At 40.6% G+C, this 22,268-nt stretch overlaps 1 protein-coding gene across 1 annotated transcript in view; it reads right to left on the reverse strand.

Annotated features, from left to right (window-relative positions):
* Positions 1 to 21,480, reverse strand: part of KCTD19 (potassium channel tetramerization domain containing 19) — a 43,668-nt gene extending 22,188 nt beyond the window's left edge. Inside the window, 7 exon segments of the mRNA XM_036751382.1 lie at positions 1,486 to 1,617; positions 3,499 to 3,690; positions 4,482 to 4,632; positions 13,226 to 13,276; positions 13,278 to 13,305; positions 13,536 to 13,540; positions 21,196 to 21,480. Of these exon segments, the coding sequence (XP_036607277.1) occupies positions 1,486 to 1,617; positions 3,499 to 3,690; positions 4,482 to 4,632; positions 13,226 to 13,276; positions 13,278 to 13,305; positions 13,536 to 13,540; positions 21,196 to 21,480 (844 nt within the window).
* Positions 21,481 to 22,268: the final 788 nt, after the last annotated feature.

The following is a 22,268-nucleotide window of genomic DNA, read 5'->3' on the forward strand; positions in this document are numbered from 1 at the left end:
TATCTATCTATCTATATATGTATATTGATTGCATGTATATAACCTATATCAAATTGCTTACTGTCTTAGAGAAGGGGAAGAAGGAAGGAGGGAGAGAGAAAATTTGGAACTATTTGGGAATACTTGGAAAATATTTGGAATTATTTTAAAAATTAATGTTAAAATTATCTTTACATATAATTGGAAAAATAAAATACTACTTAAAAGGGAAAAAGTATATATGTATGCTTAACCTACAGACATGGAATATTTACATCATTTATATAAATTCCAAATTAGATGTTTTTATACTGAACTCAGACAGTAAATAATTCCTGTAGACTCACAAGACCTGGGAACTGGCATCCTGAAGGTAGAGAGCTTCAGAGCAGTGGTAAACTGGACCAGGACAGCTCTGAGAAGGCAAAAGTGGGGTTGGAACCACATAGAGTTGGGAGGGCAGACAAGTAAAGGAAAGGCCAGAGCTAAAACATATGAGGATAGGGAGCAGGGCAGAGAGACAGGAAGCACATGTGGGAGGATATGCCCCCAGTCATGTTCCCTAGACCATGGGAAGAGGCACTTAAACAGGCTTCCCTCCAGGCCACAAAGAAGGAGGAAGGGGTCAAAGTTCCTTCTACAACACACTCTTTTTTTGGACAGCTTTTCCTCATTCATCACTTGCTTCCTAAAGACATTAAGCTTTGTTCCTGCTGGATTTTCTCAGATCTCTGGATCTTCTTTTTTTTCTGTATGCATTTCTCATTCGTTCATTCATGCATTTAACAAACAATTTTATTAAACACACTCTATGCTCATGTTAACGTCTTACCATCTACCATAAACTCCCCCCGGGGAAGAGTCTCAGGGGGAGGTGCTTACCTGTTCTGTACAGCATTGTGAGCATTTTTGGTGCCCAACACATGGACAGTAACATGGACAGTACATTATACTCAGTGAGGCAGGGAGTCAGGAAGAGAAGGAGAGTTCTAAGTAAGTTTTTGCTTATTTAAATTTGACTTCTCCATTTGAGTGAATCCAAGTCATATAAGAACCCAGTTTCCAATGATCAATTTTCTTCTTTTACTCACTCTCACACAAACCAAAGTTCCAGATGGTAATCTGGCATGTGGGAGTAAAGTGAACTTTTTAGCTCTTTTTTCCCCTTCTAATTAATAACAATAGCAATTCATTTTAATGCTTTAAAGTTTATGGAGTGCTTTTCTCACAATGTGCAAAGAAATGAAAATTTTATCCCTATTTTACAAATTAAAACACTGATGCTCAGGGAAGTCACTTGACTTGTCTATCGACCTATATCTTACAGAGCTGAAGCTTGGTATTTTGATTTTAAGTCTAGTACTCTTTCCAAACACATGGTGTCTCTCGTGTAATATTCACAGCTCCCAGCTATATAACACTTGAAGGTTTACAAAGTCTTTAAGCCATAGTTAACCTAGAATGGGAGTCAGGGAAGGGTATTGGAATTTCTCCTGAAGGACATACCCATGTTCATCCTGTGCACCCTCACTGCCTCCGTCAGCTCTGGAATTTCCAAAATGTCCACTTCTGCTTCCAAAATATCGATGTTGGCAAAATTATCTGGTAACAAAATCTTCTGTGAGCGGAGAAAATTCACTTGAAAAGCAAAAGAAAATACATCGAGTTAATGAACTTGTTTTTAGTCTTGTGTTTATTCAAATCTTAATTATTTCTTTTCATCTTCTATGCTTTTCCCCAATTTTCCAGTGTTGTTGATTCTCCTAGATAGTCTTTGGTTTGAAACAACTTGTGATCATTTCTGATTGGATTTTGATTTTGTTGCTTTAAATGTATAAATGTTTAGAATCACTTTCTTTTCCTGTGTAAAATATCACGGGCTAGGCCTAGTTCTGTCAGGTTTGGGGCTCCCAAGCAGATGCCCACAGGGCAGAACATACCCTGCTCTGGCACTTGCCATTTTAATCCCTTGGCAAGAGGTTGGGTCATTCCAGAAAGACGCAGTTCTCTTGCCAGTTAGAGAAGAGTTGGCTGGACGAAAAGCCTTGGTTGGCAGGTTATACTTGCAGGTTGTCCCTGCCTGGACTGGAATATGTTTGGCAGAAATGGAGTCAACTCTAAAATCCTCTGTGAATTAACTAGGAGGTTCAGAAGCACATGACTGATGGCTTTGTAATTGCTATATTGAATAATATCTGGGATCCTAATCACACTTATCCTTACCCAGCTCAGGTATTGTGTCATCCGGCTATTTTTACATAATCAAAAGCTAGACAAGTCTTCAACTTGTTATATCCTCTTAGAATGCTGAATAGGATGGGGAAGGGTGAAAGAGAGAGGTTACTCTCAGATAGGAGAGGATATTCTTTCTTAAAACCCTGGGGAAGATGATTCCATCCTCTGCTAGCTAATTTCATAGGAAGTCCTTCTCTTTTCTTTTCTGTAAGATGAGAGAGTTGGACAAGATGATTTCTAAGGCATCTTCCAGCTCTAACATTCTCTATTCTGAATAGTGGGGTAGGGGCTGACTCAGAGGAGTCACTGGTCATTTGGTGAGCTCTTTGAATCAATTCCTATTTCATAAGGCTCCTCCTAGCTCTTCTGCTCTATGATTCTATTTAGCTCATGACAGTTTGAAGCCTCTTTTTCTTATTCAATGGTCAGTAAATGTTGAGAACAGTTTCTGTGTAATCACCTGGGATTCATCTCATAGTAAAAAAATTGAGGCCTTGTAGAGACAAGCAACAGGAACTTATTCAAGTTTCATTCCCAAGATGATGGTAAACCACCACAGAAGTGATATTTTTTGAAGTTCAGGGTAGATTGTTTCCTACCAAACTATGCTGCCTCTTCAGAAACATTTGACCTCAAAACTTAGAGCTTCCAGCTGCTACCTTTGTTCACAGGCAGTCACAAAATAAAGATGTAAAAATAGTCCTCAGGAAGACACAAGGGAGCCTAATGCTGAGTCATATCCAAGTCTCTGGGTTCTGCCACAACTCACACACTCACTTCCATTGAGCCACGGTATAGTATAAGTCTGGCCTGCCATTTTTCCATAATGGGCATTAAGTGGGATTGGAATCACATAATCTCAGGAGTTAGAAGGGACTTCAGAAATCATTTAGTTTAACTGTACTTGAATAGGAATTCCCTCTGCATAATCTCAGCTACTTGGTCATTCTTTTGAATATCTCAAATGTGGGAGAACTCCATCCCTTATTTCACTTTTAGTTAGCTCTCACTACTAGGAATTTTTATCCTACCTCAATTTTCCTTTCTGTAACTTGGACTTATTGTTCCCAATTCTACTCCCAGGGGCCAAGCAGAACAAATCATTATTTGATATTGTGTCCCCTCTCTTACATTTGTGGGGCATCTAGGGTTAGTGGCCTAATGGGGAGGGAGAGAAGCAGAGCATTTTTAAAGCAAAATACAAGTGATAGAGGTGAGAAAAGTGGCCAGGAGTGCAGCACAGCCTGGCCCCTTTTGGCATTGCCTGAGAAGCTTTACAATCACCTATGAAACGGAACTCGCTACATTCGCACTCTATCAGAGCCACATTTTCAGCCAGCCACAGCAGATTGTCTTCTGTCACCAGGGTAGGGTACTTTGCAATCAAGTCCAGGGGCAGGAAGCAGTAATGAACTTCCTCTTCAGTATCCAGGAGCGGGGTGTCCATGAGTCCAAGGGGAGCTTTATCATGCAGCCCTAGAGTAGAAAAAGCAAAGGGGAGCTGAAACAGTAGTCAAGAAAAGAATGAGTTTCCAGCATTGCTCTTACTCCTGTCCCAGAAGTCCCTGCAAAGCTTGGAAACTAAAGAGAGACAATCCCTGCAAGGGGGCTTTTCTCTCTCTGCAGATGAAACATGTCTTAAGTATCACCCATAATGTGGCAAAGCTCAGGGATAGAGTTGTCTTTATTCAGCAATCAATGAAGGATGACAGGACCTCGTTTATGATGTTTATGCTTAGGGACCCCAATTACTAGCTCTGTTATGAGCTTTCAATTAAGTTTTGGGCTTAGCATTTTTTGAAAAAGATGTCAAAACAACTGTTTTGACCTAGAGACCCTCAGCCATTAGTGTAGCTGGAATATTAATAACAACTGATAATAACTACTCAGATTTCTAGTTTTATATACTTTTAAGGCTTATGAAACATTTTTCTTTGAGCAACTATGAAAAGTAAGGTATGCAAGTATTATTATAGGGTTTTTTATAGATGAGGCAATTTTACAGGTGAGGAAACTGAAGCTCAGAGAAGTAAGGAGAAATGAGTAGAGAAAAGGGGACAGACACAAGAAATGTTATGGAGGTGGAATTGTCAAGATCCTAGAAGATGAAAGCCTAGAAACCAGAGAGATCTGAAGCAAAGAAATCATATAGGATTAACATAGGAATGGGGACACTTGAAGACAGCAGAGAAACTCTGATCACGGTAGCAGCTGGGGAGAACATGGCTGAACCTCAAAATAGTCCATTATTTCCAAGGGAGCTATACCAGTGAAAGCTGGGCTTTTCATTGGAAACTCTGAAGGTTTGCTGATGCACTTCCAAGTCCTCCAGTAGTTCAGGGAGGCTCTCTCAGCAACAGGTATATCTGCAGGTCTCACACGTAAATGGTGTTTCCCTTCCTTCAAATTATCTAGAGTCTGTTGGATAGAAAAGGTTATTGATTTGGTAATATTTAATCATCTGAGTTCCCCTAATGTGAAGAATAAAAGGGTAAGTAAAATCCAACTAACCTGGGGAAAGTGTTTTGATATTATGTCATCAAAAAGTAGTAATTTCCAGGACAATAAGATAACATGCTGAGAGCCATTCTAAAATACCCATTCACGCCTTTACTTCTGATTTTTAAAACAATTTTGTGCTATTGTTTCCTACTAAGTAACACATTACTGAGGAATGTCAGTAATACTGGCAGTCACATGGCATTCTTACTAACTAGAGCCTGATTTATAGCCGTACTAAAAAAGTTTGTCTGGTTTTACATATATATATGCATATATATATGTGTATATATATATATATACACACACACACAAACATTTTATATATGTGTGTGTATATATGTATGTGTATATATGTATACACACATACATATTTGTGTCTAATGGTGGGAAGAGATGGAAAAAGAAAGGAAGTATATGATAACTATTATATATTTAAAAGGAAAAGCAAGTTGTACATAACAGATTTGCAATTTTATGTACAATCCTGTTTTCTTCTATTTTGTTATGGAAATGCTTGTTTTATTTCTTAAGTTCAGAATAAAAAAATAAAAAATAAAAAAGTTTGGCATTTTCTTCTCATTATTCCCCAAAGAGTATGACAGCCCTAAGATATAGTCCACATATCCAAACTAAAATATCTATCATAACTTATATTTATTTATACTTTTCAAAGTTCTTTCCAATATAGTCACATCATTTGATATTTATGACAGTTCTAAGATAGTCAGGATTGATATTGTTAGCCTCATTTTACAGATATAGAAACTGAGGCTCAGCAAGATTAAGTGGCTTGCCAGGGTCAACTCTCTGGGTATCAGTTTCCTCATCTACAAAATCAAGGGGTTGGGTTAGATAACTTCTCAGATGCCTTCTACCTCTAGATCTATGACAGTAATGACAGCTATAGTTGTGAATAGACTATTTGATTTTGTAATTAAGAAATCAAGGGTAACTTTTGAGAGAAATTTCAGTAGAATTATTTACCTCTTCAGCTCTGGAAGCAAGAGTCCTCTAAACTCCTAATAATAGTTCATAATTCTATACTGCTTTAAGTTTTACAAAGTTCTTTCTTCACAGCATAGCTGTGAGGTAAGTAGAACAGGTATTGATGGGGGCTTGGGCCCCAGTCCTAGGATCATGTCTCTGGAAGCCTCCCAATTTCTTAGTAGGCCCCTGTCCTGTGAGAAATTTTTGTCTTGTCGCAGAACACATTCTCTTATCAGGACAGAGGGGTGCCAGCCCCAAGGATTTTTGTCCCTGGCTGGCCCAAGGACTCTTCCTCCCACCAGATCCCCAAGGACCATGCTTCTGACAACTCCCTCAATGTCTGGTATACTCCCTACAGTTTCCCATCCATAGTTCCCAAAGACACCTGGACTCTTTAATTCCTTTCTCATGCCCCTTTTCCATACAAACCTCAGCACCATCCTCAGTCTCTTGCAGCATTCCCATAAGGACCCTTGCCCACTTTTGCTAAAGTGTTACAATAGACTTTTTGCCATTTGACTAAGAGAAAGCTTGAGCATGTGAATCCATTCCAGGCAACTCTGTCTTGGCATTCTCTGCACCAGCAACCCCAAAACCTCTTCAGTACTATCATTCCTATGTGTCAACTGAGGTTCTTAAATAATCCCTCCTCTGACAGGAGGCTTGGGTTCTATCTTAAGAGTTTCTTTCTTATCATCTGTATGGGTCTTGTTTCCCACCACCCAAGGATATTAATTTCCTGAGAATACCTAAATGTGGCTTGTTTCTAATACTTTCTAGCAAATAATAATCTTCCCCCCAAAAAACTGAACATAAAGCAAATTTATCACAAGTCATGTAAAGAATAGTAGATCACATAATTATAGTTACATAACCAACTAACAGGTACAGAGAATACAAAATCAAACCCTCCCCCATTTCTGAACTTCCGCATTACTGTTAAGGGCACCACCGTCCTCCCAATTACTCAGGCTCACGACCCAGGTGTCACCCTCCACTTTTCACTATCTCTCACCCCTCATATCTAATCTGTTGCCAAGGCTCATACATCTCACCTTTGCAACATCTCTCAAATAGTCCCCCTTCCTCTGACAATGCCCCCACTCTGGTGCAGGCCCTCATCACCGCACACCTAGATTATTGCAATAGCCTGATGGTAGGTCTGCTTCCCTCAAGTCTCTCCCCACTCCACTCCATCCTCCCCCTCACCTGCCAAGTTGATCTTTCTAGGGTTCAAGTGTGACTATGACCTCCCTCTATTCAAAGACTCCGGTGGCTCCCTATCACCTCCTGGATCAAATATAAAATCCTCATTTGGATTCAAAGCCCTTCACACCCTGGTCCTCCCTACCTTTCCTGTCTTCTTAGCCTTCCTCACCCCCATGTACTCTGTGATTCAGTGACACTGGATTCCTGGCTGTTCCTCACACAAACATAAGACATTCCGTCTCCCAACCACCTGCCTTTTTCCTGGCTGTCCCTATGCCTAGAATTCTCTGTCACTAGCTTCCTCCAAGTCCCAGGTAAAAATCTCACCTTTTAGGAGAAGGCTTTCTTGATCTTCCTTAATGCTAACCCCTTTCCTCTGTTGATTATCTCCGAAGTATCTTGTATAAACCTTGTTTGTACACTGCTGCCCATTGTCCTCCCCGACTAGTCTGTGAGCTCCTTGAGAGGAAGGACTATTTTTTGCCTTTCTTTGTATCCTCAGTGCTTAGCAGAGTGCCTGGCACTAGAAGCTGTATGGAATTAATAAGGACAGGAGGGGAGGGAAGAGGAGAGAGGAGAGAGCAGAGAGCAGAGAAATGTTTGCCTTCATGTGGGGAGGGGCATTCTTTTCCTAAGAGATTGGAACAAAAGAGAAGAGAAAGGGGGATTAAAGGGTTGGAATTTTTGAGGTACAGACTGGAAGGAAAAAGGAGTTCCCAATCAACGGTTTCTGTTTTCTCAGATAAGTATAAGGGAGAATCCTCTGTTGAGAGGGAAGAGGTTTTAAGGGGGAGAAGAGTAGGTTTGTAACAGCTATCGTAGGGATTGTGATAGGAAGTTAATCACTTAAGAATAAAAGGATTCTTATGTGGAAATAAGGGATCAGTTGACTTCTGATAACATAACTTAGTACTAGATCTAGCTGGCATAGTGGCATGCCTTTCTCCATCAGCAAATCAGTAGTACCTGAGTGGGATCAGAGAAGGTAAGTAACCTAGGGTTGGTTTTGGCAACCTGTGAAGAGTGATAAGACAAAGGACAAGAAATTCAAAAGTACAGGACAGTTTACATTTGAACTGGCCAATCATAGCTAAGACTGAGAAGGAAAAAAAGTGAAACTTTAGCAATGATGGAGAGAAGGTTGCTGTGGAGGGAAAGTAGGTCACAATAAGGACAAAGAACAAGCTTAGGAATTAAGCAGAAGGAGAGTTAGAAGAATCAGATAGAGGGATTTCAGATTTCAAGATTCTAGGGTCACAGAGTCATGGAGGTAGAGCTGGAACGGACGGCCTAATTTTATAGGTAAGGAAACTGAGGCCTAGAGTCACATAGGTACAGATCATGAAAGCAGCACAATTTTGCATTATGGTGAGGTCTTGTGTGACGATCTTTGGGAATGACTAAGGTAGAACGAAGGTGATGAGAGTTAAGGAGACTGAGAATTAGGAGGCCCAATGACCATGACTTGGCTTAGTTTAAGGGCTTCTTCCCCCTTGAAGCCCTCCCTGATCTCCCTAGCTACTCTTGATCTCTTTCTCCAATGTGGTTAGCTCACCCCCTCCTCTCCTCTTCACCTTGTATTATACTTCTCTGTGTGGCTATGAACCTAAGCCCTTCCAAAGCAGATGTGTTCATTTTTGTCTTTGTATTTCCAGTCCCCAATGACAATTTATTGAATTGGAATTCTCATGTGGAATCGGAATCAGAATCTTAGCATTTAGATATGGAAGGGAATTTTAGAGATCACGTAGTCCAATATGTTCATATTGTAGATGAAGAAACTGAGGTCTAGAGAAATTAAGTGGCTTGTCTGATGCCTCATAGCTACTAAAACCGCTAGGGGTGCAATGGATCAAACCATGGGCTTAGAGTCAGGACGACATAGAGGTGTGACCCTGGGCAAGTCACTTAACCTCTGCCGCCTCAGTTCCCTCAACAGGAGAATGGAGATAATAATAGTGCCTACCTCTCAGGGTTGTTGAGGATCAAAGTGCTCAGGAGAGGGCCTGGCACATAGTAGGTGCTTAATAAATCCCTGTCCCCCTAATAAGTGACGGAAACTATGTTTAAGCTCAGGTCCTCTGACTCCAAATTCAGTGTTCTTTCCATTACACCATGCTGCCTTTGAACTTACAAATACTTAAAAAGTTCATGGGGTCAGAGATTTAGAACTGGAAGAAACCTTTTAAGTGATCTAGTTGAACCTGTCATTTTACATAAAGGGGAATGTGTGTCCCTAAACAATTGATTTCCCCTAGCCTAGGATGTCAGTTAGCCAACATGTATTAAGTGGTTACTGTGTGCCAAGCACTGTGCTAAGTGCTGGGTATTCGAAGAAAGGCAAAAACACATTCTCTGCCTCACATGCTAATGGGATGTAATTATGATAACTAGATAGTAATATTCCAGCAAAGTATAAAAATGTGTTAACACAATGTTATCACTTTGCAAAGGGTGAAAAAGCTCTGACTGAATTGGAAGGGGAGCTTGGACATTTGCTAGGAAAAGATTTGTCACGCTCTTGAAGGCCCTTAAAAAGCTAGTTTGTCAACCCCGGGGTTACTCCAGCCAGAAGCCAAAAGTTAAGGAAGAAGCTAGCACCTGAGAGGGATCACTCTTCGCCTCTTCCTCCTTTCTTCCTTCATCAGCCTTGGCATCTGAACAGTGGAGCCATTCTACTAGGTCAAGATATTACATCCATTGATAGTTGGGGGAATGGGTGAGGGGGTCAGGCAGTTCAAATTCGAGCTATAGTTGTTGAATGCAGTCACTGGGGAGCAGACACGCATATTATATGCAGAGATGGACACAGAGAGGAGCAACAACCAAGTCAGGAAGCAGCTCTCTGGCAACAGAGAAGAGAGCTATGACTTCAAGAAAGAATTGGCCCAGGTAGAGTTGAGCTGAAAAGACAGATCCAAGGAGCCAACAGAGATGATGCACCTAGTGGGGGACGGAGTGCAGACTCCATGAGGAAAGAGTTTAGTTGGGAGCTGCCTTGGCCACATATGTTCCCTACATATGTGCTTTTGTACTCCACTCTTCTCACATGAGTGTATATTTGTGGGAGAATGTGCCCTAGTTTATGTATAAACCTGAGAACATTTGGTAGCTACTTTTCCTACTGTTGTGGCTTTGAGCTAAATTGTGTCTGGCTAGCTGTTAAAGGAAATCTCACTGGTGGGCCTTGTGAGCTATTGTGTCAGGAGTGAAGACTCACAAGTGAACCCTTTGAACCTGTGAGAATAGCCACCCTCTGAGGGAGTCAACTTTCAAGTTCAAGAATGACATAGAGTGGTAGTGTAGAGGAGGTGCTACATACCAATGAAGAAATGGAGGCCCACAGATGTGATGTGACTTCTTCAAAGGTGCACAGGTGGAAGAGCTGGGATCTGAACCTAGGTTTTCTGAGTCCCAATCCAATGCTCTTTCCCCCCACATTATGCTGCCACATTTGTCCTGGGCTATATCCTCTAAGGACGTTTGGTTACCATGCCATATTTAAAATAAAACAAAACACATTTCAGTCCTTGCCTGTGGGGATACACGAATCAAAAGCATGAACTTTTAGCCATACTCAGGACTAACAAAATGGCTTTGCGTGTATGTTCACTGTGGGCTCTTTGAAACTGCTAGATGAGAATTCCATCAGCAAATGCAGATTTGGATTGGTGTGGCTGAATGTTAGCTAGAGGACTTACTAGGAAGTCTAGAAGGCAATCATCCTTTATGATTCTAGCAGGCCAGAGTCATTATCTTGAATGGTTATAAACTTATCAACATTCCTAAACAAGTTATGCCACAGGGGAAAAAGACTTACTATGGCTTTATTCATTTGACCTCTTTGGATTTAGAGCTAGAAAAGAGCTTGAAATGATCTCATTTTACAGATGAGGAAATTGTGGCATAGGGAAGAAAGGGATATTTGAAATCAGTTTCTTATTTTACAGATGAAAGAATCAAAACCTAGAGAGGGAAAATGACTGATCCAAAATCACAGTGAACAGTAAATCACAGTGGTGAGTAGCAGTTGGTCATGACAGGAGTTGCAAAGGACCTTAGAAGTTATTTAATCCCACCCCTTCATTTTACAGAGAAAACTGAGGCAGCAGAGCCAAATCCTTAGATTTCAAATGCATTGCTCTTGGCACCCTATCATGCTGCTTTATTTCTAAGAAGAGGGTAGTACTCTGTTCCAAAACCATGGAGGATGAGAGACTGCTGCTCATCTTTTTTCCCATACTGGCATCATTTGTGATAAACACAAGAAGTGGCTCCAATGAGCACATGGAAAGCAGGCGTATTTGGGCAGCTGGCTGATGGTGGATTGCTTGCTCACAAGTGCAGTAATGACAGATTCCAAGCTTGGCGCTCCTCAGGAGGCAGCGAGAAAGGAAATATAAGCTCTGAGTGCTATAAACACAGGTTCCCTGTGGATTTCCCATGATGACACAAAAAGGAGTCTCTCTGTTAGGATTCTTAGTCGAAGGCCAAGGCAACTTGCCCAAAGCCACAAAGGAGCAAAACTGGGATTCAAACCTAGGTCCTCTAACTCCAAATCCAGTGCTATCTTCACTATGTCACATTGATTGTCTCAAATGTCTTTGAAAGGAAGGATGCTGAGAGGTCCAGTTGCAGATGGAAAAGAAGTAGCTAAGGGATTTTCCATGAATACACTCAATTTTAGGAAATGTTGGGATTACAGCATAGAATACTTGAGTGTCTGAATTGTAGCTTACATAGGATGTGCCAAAACCAAAGCATTGGGCAGCATCTTCTTTTATTTTTTTTTAAAGCTTTTCTTCACCTCATGAACTCAGAGAAAATGGATGCGAAATGGCCAGTAACATTAATAGTATACACACATATATAATACAACTTTAAGTTTTTTTTGAACTGTGGCTGTGATTTCCTTGGTATTGGGAACTCCTGGAGTGGGGATGCCTTCTACTAATTCAGTTTGGCACTTGCTCTGCAGTTTCTGGCCTTGGAGAATTGCCTGGGGCACTGAGAAATTAAGTGACTTTCCCAAGGTCATACAGATAGTATCTGTTCGAGGCATAACTCAAAACCTGTTTTCCCAACTCCAAGGCTGATTCTCTATCCATTATTACTTGCTGCCCCCCCAGCTTACAAAGTATTTTCCCCTTCTTCCCTTCTCAGCAGATTGTCCTCACAATTACCCCCATTCTTTCTCTCTCTTATCTTTAATGTCTCCTTATTGACTGGTTTCTTCCTTGTTGTCTATAAACATGCCCATGTCTCCCCCATTCTTAAAAAAACAAACAAATAAAATCTTCTACTATTATAATTCTACATCTCTCTTCTCCTTCATGGTCAAACTCCTTGAGAAAGCCTCCTACTCTTGATGCCTCCACTTCCTCTCTTGTCATTTGCTTCTAAATCCTTTGCAATCTGGTTGCAACCTCCATTGAAATAGCTCTTTCCAAAATTACAAATGATCTCTTAGTTGCCAAATCTAGTGACCCTTTAACAGTCCTTATCCTTTTACACCTTTGCAACATTTGACATTGTTGGTCACCTTCTCCTTCTGGATTCTCTCCTTTCTAGGCTTTTGTGACAATGCTCTTTCCTGGTTCTTCTCCTGCCTGTCTGACCTTTCCTTCTCAGTTCCCTTTGCTAGTTCTTCATCCAGGTCATTTCCACTAAGTGCGGGAATCTCCCAGACTGTTCTGGGCTCTCTTCTCTTTAGAGCTATAGCTCTCTGGATTCAGTTGCCATCCCTGTGCTGATGATTCTCAAATCTATATATCCAGCTTCTAGTCTCTCTCCTGAACTATAGTCTTACATCACCAATTTCCTTTTCAACATCTTGAACTGGATATTCATAGACATTTTAACTTCAGCATATTTGAAACAGAACTCATATCTTCCCCCCTCCCCTAAGATCCCTCTTAACTTTCCCATTGCTGTTGAGGGCACTACCATTCTCTCAGTCATCCTGGCTTATCACCTCAGTGACATCCTCCACTCCTCATTTTCACTCCCCCCATATCCAATGCAATCCAAATCCCATCATTTGTTCCTTCACAAAATATCTTGTATACATCTCTGTTTCTCTGCCCATATAGTTCCTTATCACTCTTCTCCTGAAATACTGCAATAGCCTTCTAATTGGTTTCCCTGCCTTAAGACTCTCCCATGCCAACCCATTTTCAATTCGGCTGCCAAGGTGATTTTCCTACAGTATAGGTCTGAACATGTCGCCATCCTGATCAATGATCTCCAGTTGCTGCCTACTACCTCTACCTGTTTGGGATTTAAAGCTCTTCATAACCTGGGCCTTTCCTACCTTCCCAGTCTTCTTACACTTCCTCCTTTCCACATATCCTATGATCTGGCTAACACTGGCTTACTGGCTGTTTCTCCTGTCTCCACATCTTTTACTATCTCTTCCTTGCCTGGAATGCTCTTACCCCTCACTTCTGCTTCTTCATTTCCCTGGAGTTCTTCCAGATTCAGCTCAAATCCTACCTTCTGTAGGAAGCCTTTCCTGGTCGCCCAGCTATGAATTCTTCCCTACCTTCTCAGATTATCTTCCATCTACTCTGCATATTTCTTGTTTGTGCCTAGTTATTCAATGTTGTCGCCTCCATTAGAACATATGCTCCCATTTTTCGCCTTTCTCTCTATCACAGTACTTGGCAAGTACTTGGTAGTTAATAAATGCCATGGCAGGACTGATATCTAGAAAGCTAAATCTAGGCTTGGAAATGAGGTTTAAGCTAAGTGTGCCGCTCATAAAAGGATGAGGGGATAAAGAAAGATATATGGGTTTTATGGGATTCAAAATAAATCAGTAAGTATTTATTGGATGCCCTTACTGTGGTAGGTGCTGTAAGGAATGCGGAAATGTCACAGTTTCCACTCTAAAGGAGTTTACAATCTAGCTTCTACCCTTCCCTTCATTCTACATTCCTTTCTGAAAGATTTCTCTACATTGCAGATACTCTTGATTTGACATGCTTATAATATATCCTGACAAATAAACTAGGATCCTTTTCTTGGTTTAAAGAATGAAATAAGCCTAAAAGATGGAAGATTTTAGCCTGCAGTAGCCAAGGAGGGGAGGGGAACTTCTGTAACTAGAGGCAAGTAAAATCACATCTTCATTGTTATCTGCTGAATTTGAGGGAAATTCACTGTGCTTAAAATAAAGACTCTAGAGTCTCTTCTACCTAACTTTTCACAAGAGAGATTGATTGATGCCAGGAGGAGAATTAGAAGAACAGGGCGAGAGGATGGCCTGCTTTTCTCGGGAAAAGGGACTAGGCTTATATTTATCTGCCCCTCTTAATGTCATTAAGTCTATGGGAAATATGTTTTAGGTTAAAGCTGAGCTGTTGATCTCCCTCCTTTAATAGGAAAGAAGTGCCTCAAGCTACATATATCCAAGTATGACTCTATTCCCACCAAATGCCAGTTCCACAAAGAACATATGTGGTAAATAGCAAATAAACCTATTTATCCAAGCTTATCCAAGCTGATAGCAAACATAAATCAGAGAAGTTTCAGAGGTGAGCATATACCAGACAATACAGAGTGAATAAGTTCTCCCACTGGGATCCAGATATCTCAAACAAGAGATTCCCAGATCTCACCCAAGGGGTAATTCCTTGAAGTCTCTAGTGATCATTCCTCTGTATGTCAGCTTCCTAGAATCTTCATCTCCCTTTAGGGATCTAAAGTAAATCTGGAACTATGTGTCTTCTGTCTAGAAGCTAAAAGCCTGAGGGCTAGGATCTGTCTTCTTCCAAGTTCTTGCCAACTCTGCCCCTCATGCAGTGAGAAACAATGAGTAATCTACCTCTAGTAATATGAAAAGTCCCATGCAAATGGACTTTGAGCCTCAGGTCAAAGGATCATGATGCTAGTAAGGTCACTTAGTAAATCTGAGGTCAAGATTTGGACCCAGTCATCTGACTCCAAATCCAGTACTCATTCTACTATACCACACTGTCTCTATTTGTGAATATTTTGTTTCTTCCCTACAAGATTGCAATCAAATTATGACAAGGGACCACATCTTACAGAATGGGATTATAGATTTAAAATTGGAATACCAAATTCTGAGTCCTCCTTTTCTTGAAGTTGGTGCCTGTTAGCTCTTGTGTAATCCTAACTGTGGCTCTTGAATTCTTGAATTCTTTCTTTCTGGTTGCTTGCAATATGTTCTCCTTGACCTGGGAAGTGTGGATTTTGCCTATAATATTCCTGAGAATTTTCATTCATGGGTTTCTTAGATGTGATCAGTGGATTCTTTCAATTTTTACTTTGCTTTCTGGTTGTAAGGTATTTGGGCAGTTTTCCATTATATTTTCTTGAAATATGACGTCTAGGCTCTTTTTGTTGTTGTTGTTCATGTGTTTCAGGTAGTGCAATGATTCTTAAAATATCTCTCCTTGATTTGTTTTGTAGGTCAGTTGTTTTTCCTATATTTCACATTTTCTTCTACTTTTTTCAATCTTTTAACTTTGTTTTATTATTTTTTGTTGTCTTTGGTGTCATTAGCTTCCATTTGGCCAATTCTAATTTTCAAAAGGTTACTTTGTTTAGTAAGGTTTTCTACTTCTTTTACCAAGTTGTTCATTCTCTTTCAAGTTCTCACTTGGTTTTTGAAATTATTTTTTAATTCCTTTAATTCCTTCTTTAACTCCTCTGGTTACCTTTCTCGGGCTTTTGTCCAATCTATATTTTTCTTTGAGGCTTTGCTTGTAGGTGTTTTCAAGTCATCTTGTTCTTCTGTGTTTAAGTCTTGAGTTTCCCTGTTATCATAGTAATTCTTTATGGTTAGATTTTTGTTTGTTTGCTCATTCTTCCAGCCTATTTCTTGACTTTGGACCCTAGTGTTGGGACCTGCTCACTCCTGGGGGGGACAGGAATATTTGGCTTTAGCTTCTATCCTTTTATGTTCTTCTTCTGGTCTCACAGCTCAGGCTGGAGGCCTATATGTTTTTGGTTCTTCTAAAGTGACATGATCTGGGGAGAGGTCTGTTTACTGCTTTCCTGGTCGGAGCTCTGCAAGTTGGGTTTGCTGGCTTGTGTAGAGCTGAATTTCTTTTTTAGATTTATTTATTTTTAGTTTTCAACATTCATTTCCACAAGATTTTGAGTTACAAATTTTCTCCCCGTCTCTCCTCTCCCCCCACCACAAGATAGCATGCATTCTAATTAGCCCATTCCCCAGTCTTCCCTCCCTTCTATCACCCCTCCCCCCTTTATCCCTTTCCCCTTACTTTCTTGTAGGGCAAGATAGATTCCTATACCCCATTGCCTGTATATCTTATTTCCCAGTTGCATGTAAAAACATTTTTTTAGTATTTGTTTTTAAAACTTTGAGTTCCAAATTCTCTCCCTTCTTCCCTCTCTACCCACATTGAGAAGGCAAACAATTCAATCTGGTTATACATGTTTCATTATGTAAAACACTTCCATAATCGTCATGTTGTGAAAGACAAACTATATTTCCCTCCATCCTGTCCTGTTCCCCTTTATTTAATTTTCTCCCTTGACCCTGTCTCTTTTCAAAAGTGTTTGCTTTTCACTATCTCCTCCCCCAGTCTGCCCTCCCTTCTATCATCCCCCCCTTATCCCCTTCCCCCATACTTTCCTGTAGAGTAAGATACCCAATTGAGTGTGTATGTTATTTCCTCCTTAAGCCAAATCCGATGAGAGTAAGGTTCACTCATTCTCTTTCACCTCTCCTCTCTTCCCTTCCATTATAACAGATTTTCTTGCCTTTTATGTGAGATAATTCACCCCATTCTATCTCTCCTCTTCTCCTTCTCCCAATATATTCCTCTTTTGCCCCTTAATTTTATTTTTTAGATATCATCCCTTCACATTCAACTCACCCTGTGCCCTCTTTCTATAAATATGTATATTCCCATCAACTACCTTAATACTGAGAAAGATCTCATGAGTTACAAATATCATCCTTCCATGTAGGAATGTATACAGCTCAACTTTAATAAGTCCTTTATGATTTCTCTTTCCTGTTTATCTTTCATGCTTCTCTTGATTCTTACATTTGAAAGTCAAATTTTCTATTCAGCTCTGGTCTTTTCATCAAGAATGCTTGAAAGTCCTCTATTTCATTGAATGTCCATTTTCCCCCTGAAGTATTATACTCAGTTTTGCTGGGTAGGTGATTCTTGGTTTTAATCCTAGCTCCTTTGACATCCAGAATATCATATTCCAAGCCCTTTGATCCCTTAATGTAGAAGCTGCTAGATCTTGTATTATCCTGATTATTTTTCCACAATACTCAAATTGTTTCTTTCTGGATGCTTGCAATATTTTCTCCTTGACTTAGGAATTCTGGGATATGGCTATAATATTCTGAGAAGTTTTCCTTTTGGGATCTTTTTCACGAGGCAATTGGTGGATTCTTTCAATTTCTATTTTACCCTCTGGCTCTAGAATATCAGGGCAGTTTTCTTTGATAATTTCTTGAAAGATGATGTCTAGGCTCTTTTTTTGATCATGGCTTTCAGGCAGTCCAATAATTTTAAAATTATCTCTCCTACATCTGTTTTCCAGGTCAGTGGTTTTACCAGTGAGATATTTCGCATGGTCTTCTATTTTTCATTCTTTTGGTTCTGTTTTATAATTTCTTGAGTTCTCATAAAGTCATTAGCTTCCATTTGCTCCATTCTAATTTTTAAGGAATTATTTTCTACAGTGAGCTTTTTGGACCTCCTTTTCCATTTGGCCAATTCTACTTTTTAAAGCATTCTTCTCCTCATTAGCTTTTTGGACCTCCTTTGCTATTTGCGTTAGTCTATTTTTTAAGGTGTTATTTGCTACAGTATTTTTGAGGTCTCCTTTAGCAAGCTGTCGACTCATTTTTTCATGGTTTTCTGGCATCACTCTCATTTCTTTTCCCAATTTTTCCTCTACTTCTCTTACTTGATTTTCAAAATCCTTTTTGAGCTCCTCAATGGCCTGTGGCCAATTCATATTTTTTTTGGAGGCTTTTGATGTGGGATCTTTGACTTAGTTGTCTTCTTTTGGTTGTATGTTTTGATCCTCTTTGTCATCAAAGTAAGATTCTATAGTCTGAGTTTTTTAGTCTGTTCATTTTCCCAGCCAATTACTTGACTTTTGAGTTCTTTGTCAAGGTAAGACTCTGCTTCCAGAGTGAAGAGTGCTCTGTGCCAAGCTTCAGGGGTTTTGCACAGCTGTTTTCAGAGCTACTTCTAGGCACCTGTAAATTTTCAGTTCTTCTGTGGTGGTATGATCCAAGGAGAGGTGTTTACTCTTCTCCTGGCCTGTACTGTAGTCTGTGAGTGACCTCAAGCACTTTTTTCTGCCTTGGAACTGTGAGGAGGGCTCCCTCTCCACAGCCACCACAAGCTCTTCCACACCAGCACTCCTTCTCACCCCAGGACTGACACCCAGGATTATGACCTAGATCCAAGCAGGGCAAAGCAAGAGAATCCTGCCTCAGCACCAGCAAAGAGATCCCTGCACTCCTGCTCTGATCAGCCAATTGAACTCCCCACCATTTGTAGACCTGGAGCTCCAGAAGCAGCCACTGCTGCTGCCACCACAGCTGCAGCCACCTCTGCACCCCAAGGCTGGGGCCAGACCATGCTCTTCTGTCGTCCAGGTCCAACAGTTTTTTTGCTTACTTGCTAAGTTGTCTTTGACATTTGTGGGTTGAGAAATCTGGAAACCACCACAGGGGTTAATGATTCAGTGCCCTAAGGCCTGCTCTGCCCAGTCTGCTCCAGCCCAGTCTGTGCTGACACAGTCCACACTGGGCTGGGCTCCATTCCCAGCACTATGATAGAAATTCCCGTCGACCTTTCAGGCTGTCTTGGGCTAGAGTATTATTTCACTCTGTCATTTTGTGGGTTCTATAGCTCTAGAATTTGTTTAGAGTGATTTTTTTTACATTAATATGGAGGCATTTCAGGGAGAGCTCAAACAAGTCTCTGCTTTTACTCCACCATCTTGGCTCCACTGAGTTGAGCTTCAATAGACTATTAGCACACTATTAGCACGCTGTGAAGTTTTGCAGGTTTGGAGTGAATGAACTGCTGGTTTGTCTTAGTCTTTTGCCCTAGTTATTGTACTAAAGGTTTACGTGCTGGGCTAAAGGTTAGAACTGAGTGGCCTCTTTGCTCTTGGGCTCAGTCACACAGCTAAATTTCTGGAACTTGTTTCTTGCTTAATATTCAGCTAGGCCTTGTGCTCACTCCTGACCTCTCTTCTCCATCGTGAATCTATGACCTGGAATTGGGTAATGTGCCAAAGATGGCACCTATTCCTGAACCCAGTGCTAGCTCATGGATTCCCCAAGATCTCTTTCTGCCCTGCTGCCTCCTGCCCTAGTGCTCTGTCTTGACTTGTTTCCTGAGTGCTGGAATACTCCCCATCCCCAATGCTGCTACCTCACTCTGCTCTTGCCCAACTCCCACCCAGTGTCCACAGAACTCTCTGTCTTCCTAAGCTGTTCTGGGTTGGAAAAATGACTATGACTTTTGCTTGGCATTCCTGATCAGAATTTGTTCTGGAACATTTTTTAGGTTGTTGTGGAGGAGATAAGCTGGGTAAAATGGACAAACATGCTTCTTCTCATCTGCCATCCTGACCCCACACCCTACATTTAGAACTGAAAGAAACTTTTAGAAGTCATCTTGTCCAGCCCCCCCATTTTGCAGATGAGGAAACTGGGGCCTAGATGGGTTGTGACTTGACCAAAGCCACACAGAATTTAAACTCAAATCCTCCGAATCTAGCACTCTCTCTCCTATACTATGCATGCTGCCCCCTTATTATTTTAAAGGGTATTATATGTACTGTGGAAGGAACTCAATGTTTGTTAAAAATAGAAAAGAAGGCAGCATTCTCTGATATTTTGTAGTGTATAACTAGATCACAGAATTACATCTTACCATAAGGGGAACAGAGCTCATAGATTATCTAAATCAAAAATTGTTAAGTTAAGGTCTGTGATCTTGTTTTTTAAAAAATATTATGACATTTGTATTTCAGTATAATTGGCTGCCTTTGTAGTCCCATGTATTTTGTTTTACACATTTAAAAGCATTCTTCTGATAAGAGGCCCACAGGCTTCACCAGACTAGATTGCCCAAGGTGTGCATGACACACAAAGGTTAAGGACCTCTGATATAAACCAACCTTCTCATTTACATGAGGAAAATGAAGCCCAGGGAAGGCAAATGACTCATCCAAGGTCACATGGGGGTCTTCTGATTCTCAGTCTAGTTTTCTTGCCATGACTCTATGAAAGTAATCTATCTCCTCTCAGAGCCACAGAGTAGCAACAAAGCAAAGCTTCTGGTTTTTTTTTTCCTTCTCTTACTGGTATCGGTGGATGTTTTGTTAGAGGACTTAACTTCGATACTTCAGAGACCTGTGATTTCATCAGTATAGACACTACCAGTCACCAAAGCAGGTTGTAATCCCTCTAGTGCCTCAGTGTCTTTAAAAAATATTATCTTTTGGCTTCATATCACCTTCATTTCCCAAAACAGTCTTTATGAGTTGCTATAGCAAAAATAAAGTAAAATAAGACCCCACATCCCCGTGATCAACCTAGTAGTAAGCCCTTCCTACCTAGTTAGGCTGATTCTTAGATGACTGAGGCATCTGCACAGTTGAGGGCTTTCTAGCTAGATCAGGTATAACACAACTTTGACTTTTCCAGCACAGCCTTTGAAAATCCTTGGTGCCCTCTAGAGCCTAATAAAACATTTGAATAGGGCTATAGGGGTGGAGAGGACTTGTTGGGGAAAATAGGTGAATTCTCAGCACAACTATCAAAGAAAAAAATACCAGATGTGTACATGGTCCAATTCAATAAAAATTAAGTTCTTGCTAGTTCAAGGCACTTAATTTAACACAACATGGGTGTGTTAGTAAGCCTTACTAACCCCAAACTTTTCATTTCTTTTAAAAAACATTCAGTTTCAGGAAAAAGCCTAATACAACATTTGATGGAGCCATCAGTGTCTTCTGAGATATTAGGATGGTGAGAAATAATGGCTGCCCTGGGGCCTTTACTGACTGTAAGCATGGAACAAGGACAGGTGGTCAAGCAGCTTGTTAAAAAAAAATCCAACATCCTCTACTCTATTAGTTTTATGTAATGAATCATTCATCACAGTTTCTCATTAAGATATGTCAAATCATTGACCTGTGTTCTGTCCTGTGTAAAAATAATACACATAAACACATCTAGATGGAAACCCATATGTCTACTGAATGCTGATGTCTAAAGGGACTTACCTGTAATAAAGGTGTCAGCTGCAAACCCAATGCTTGCTCATACAGCAAATTTAATTCTGCACAACTAGAAAAGGAGAGTTTGGAGGTATGGAGGTAATAATGTACATGCCGAAATGTGAATCCATCTCTGTCAATGAATAGCCGTTGGCTTTCTGAGGGTGTCAAGGCAGATGCCTCCTTCCACAGGAGGGAGTCTGGGAACTGAGCAAGCTTGCTTCTGGGAACGGAAAAGTGCCAACCCCCTACATTAAAATGAAACAAATCCTCTGCTGATTCATGAGACATCCCAGGTTCCTCCTAAATGGAAAATGAAGAGATTTATGACCTGGAGCACTCAACTATATTAAATAAATGCAGGGCTCTTTGGAGATCCTATCTACAAAGAAATGAGTTCATTGTTTGTTCTGGGCTCTTTCAATCCCCTTGGTGATTATTAATGTCAACCAAAGAACACTAAGGTTTGTAGTGATGAGCCCATTAAGTCAATAAACTCACTATTAAAAACATAAGCTCATCTATTCATAGTTGTATTTCCTATCTAACCTACTTTTTGCTTTTTTAAGCCTTAGACTCATGCAACATAGGACAAGATAGAAAAACAGTGTATCTACAAATGTAAATGTGTTCTGTAACAAGTCTTCAACTAAAAACACAAAATGGACCACACATGTAAAACAAGGTGGTGAACTGGGGGGAGGTGGGGCAAAGGGCTTGAAAGAAGAAAAGTCGACTTCCCTACATCTTTGTGTGAAGAGTAACTTGTCACTTTTCTTTCAGGGGCTTAGGAAATCTCTTCAGACGATGTGGGCCAAAGGGAATCTGGGGCTATTGCCCCCAGTATGATGTAGTGGGAAGAGTCCTGGACCTCAAGTGGGACAACCTGAGTCTGCATTCTGATCCTGACACTTCCTGTGAGATCCCAGGTCTCTGAATCTCATTTTTTTAACGTGTAAAATGGGAATGCTTAGTTTGTATTGGCATTACCTATTACAGGGCTGTGAGGAAATCACGTTGTTAACCTATTTTAAAAAGCGAGCAGTTTAACAGCTCAATGCTCGGGACAGCGCTCTAAC

The sequence above is a fragment of the Trichosurus vulpecula genome, chromosome 3, assembly GCF_011100635.1.
Source record: "Trichosurus vulpecula isolate mTriVul1 chromosome 3, mTriVul1.pri, whole genome shotgun sequence".
Classification (NCBI taxonomy): domain Eukaryota; kingdom Metazoa; phylum Chordata; class Mammalia; order Diprotodontia; family Phalangeridae; genus Trichosurus; species Trichosurus vulpecula.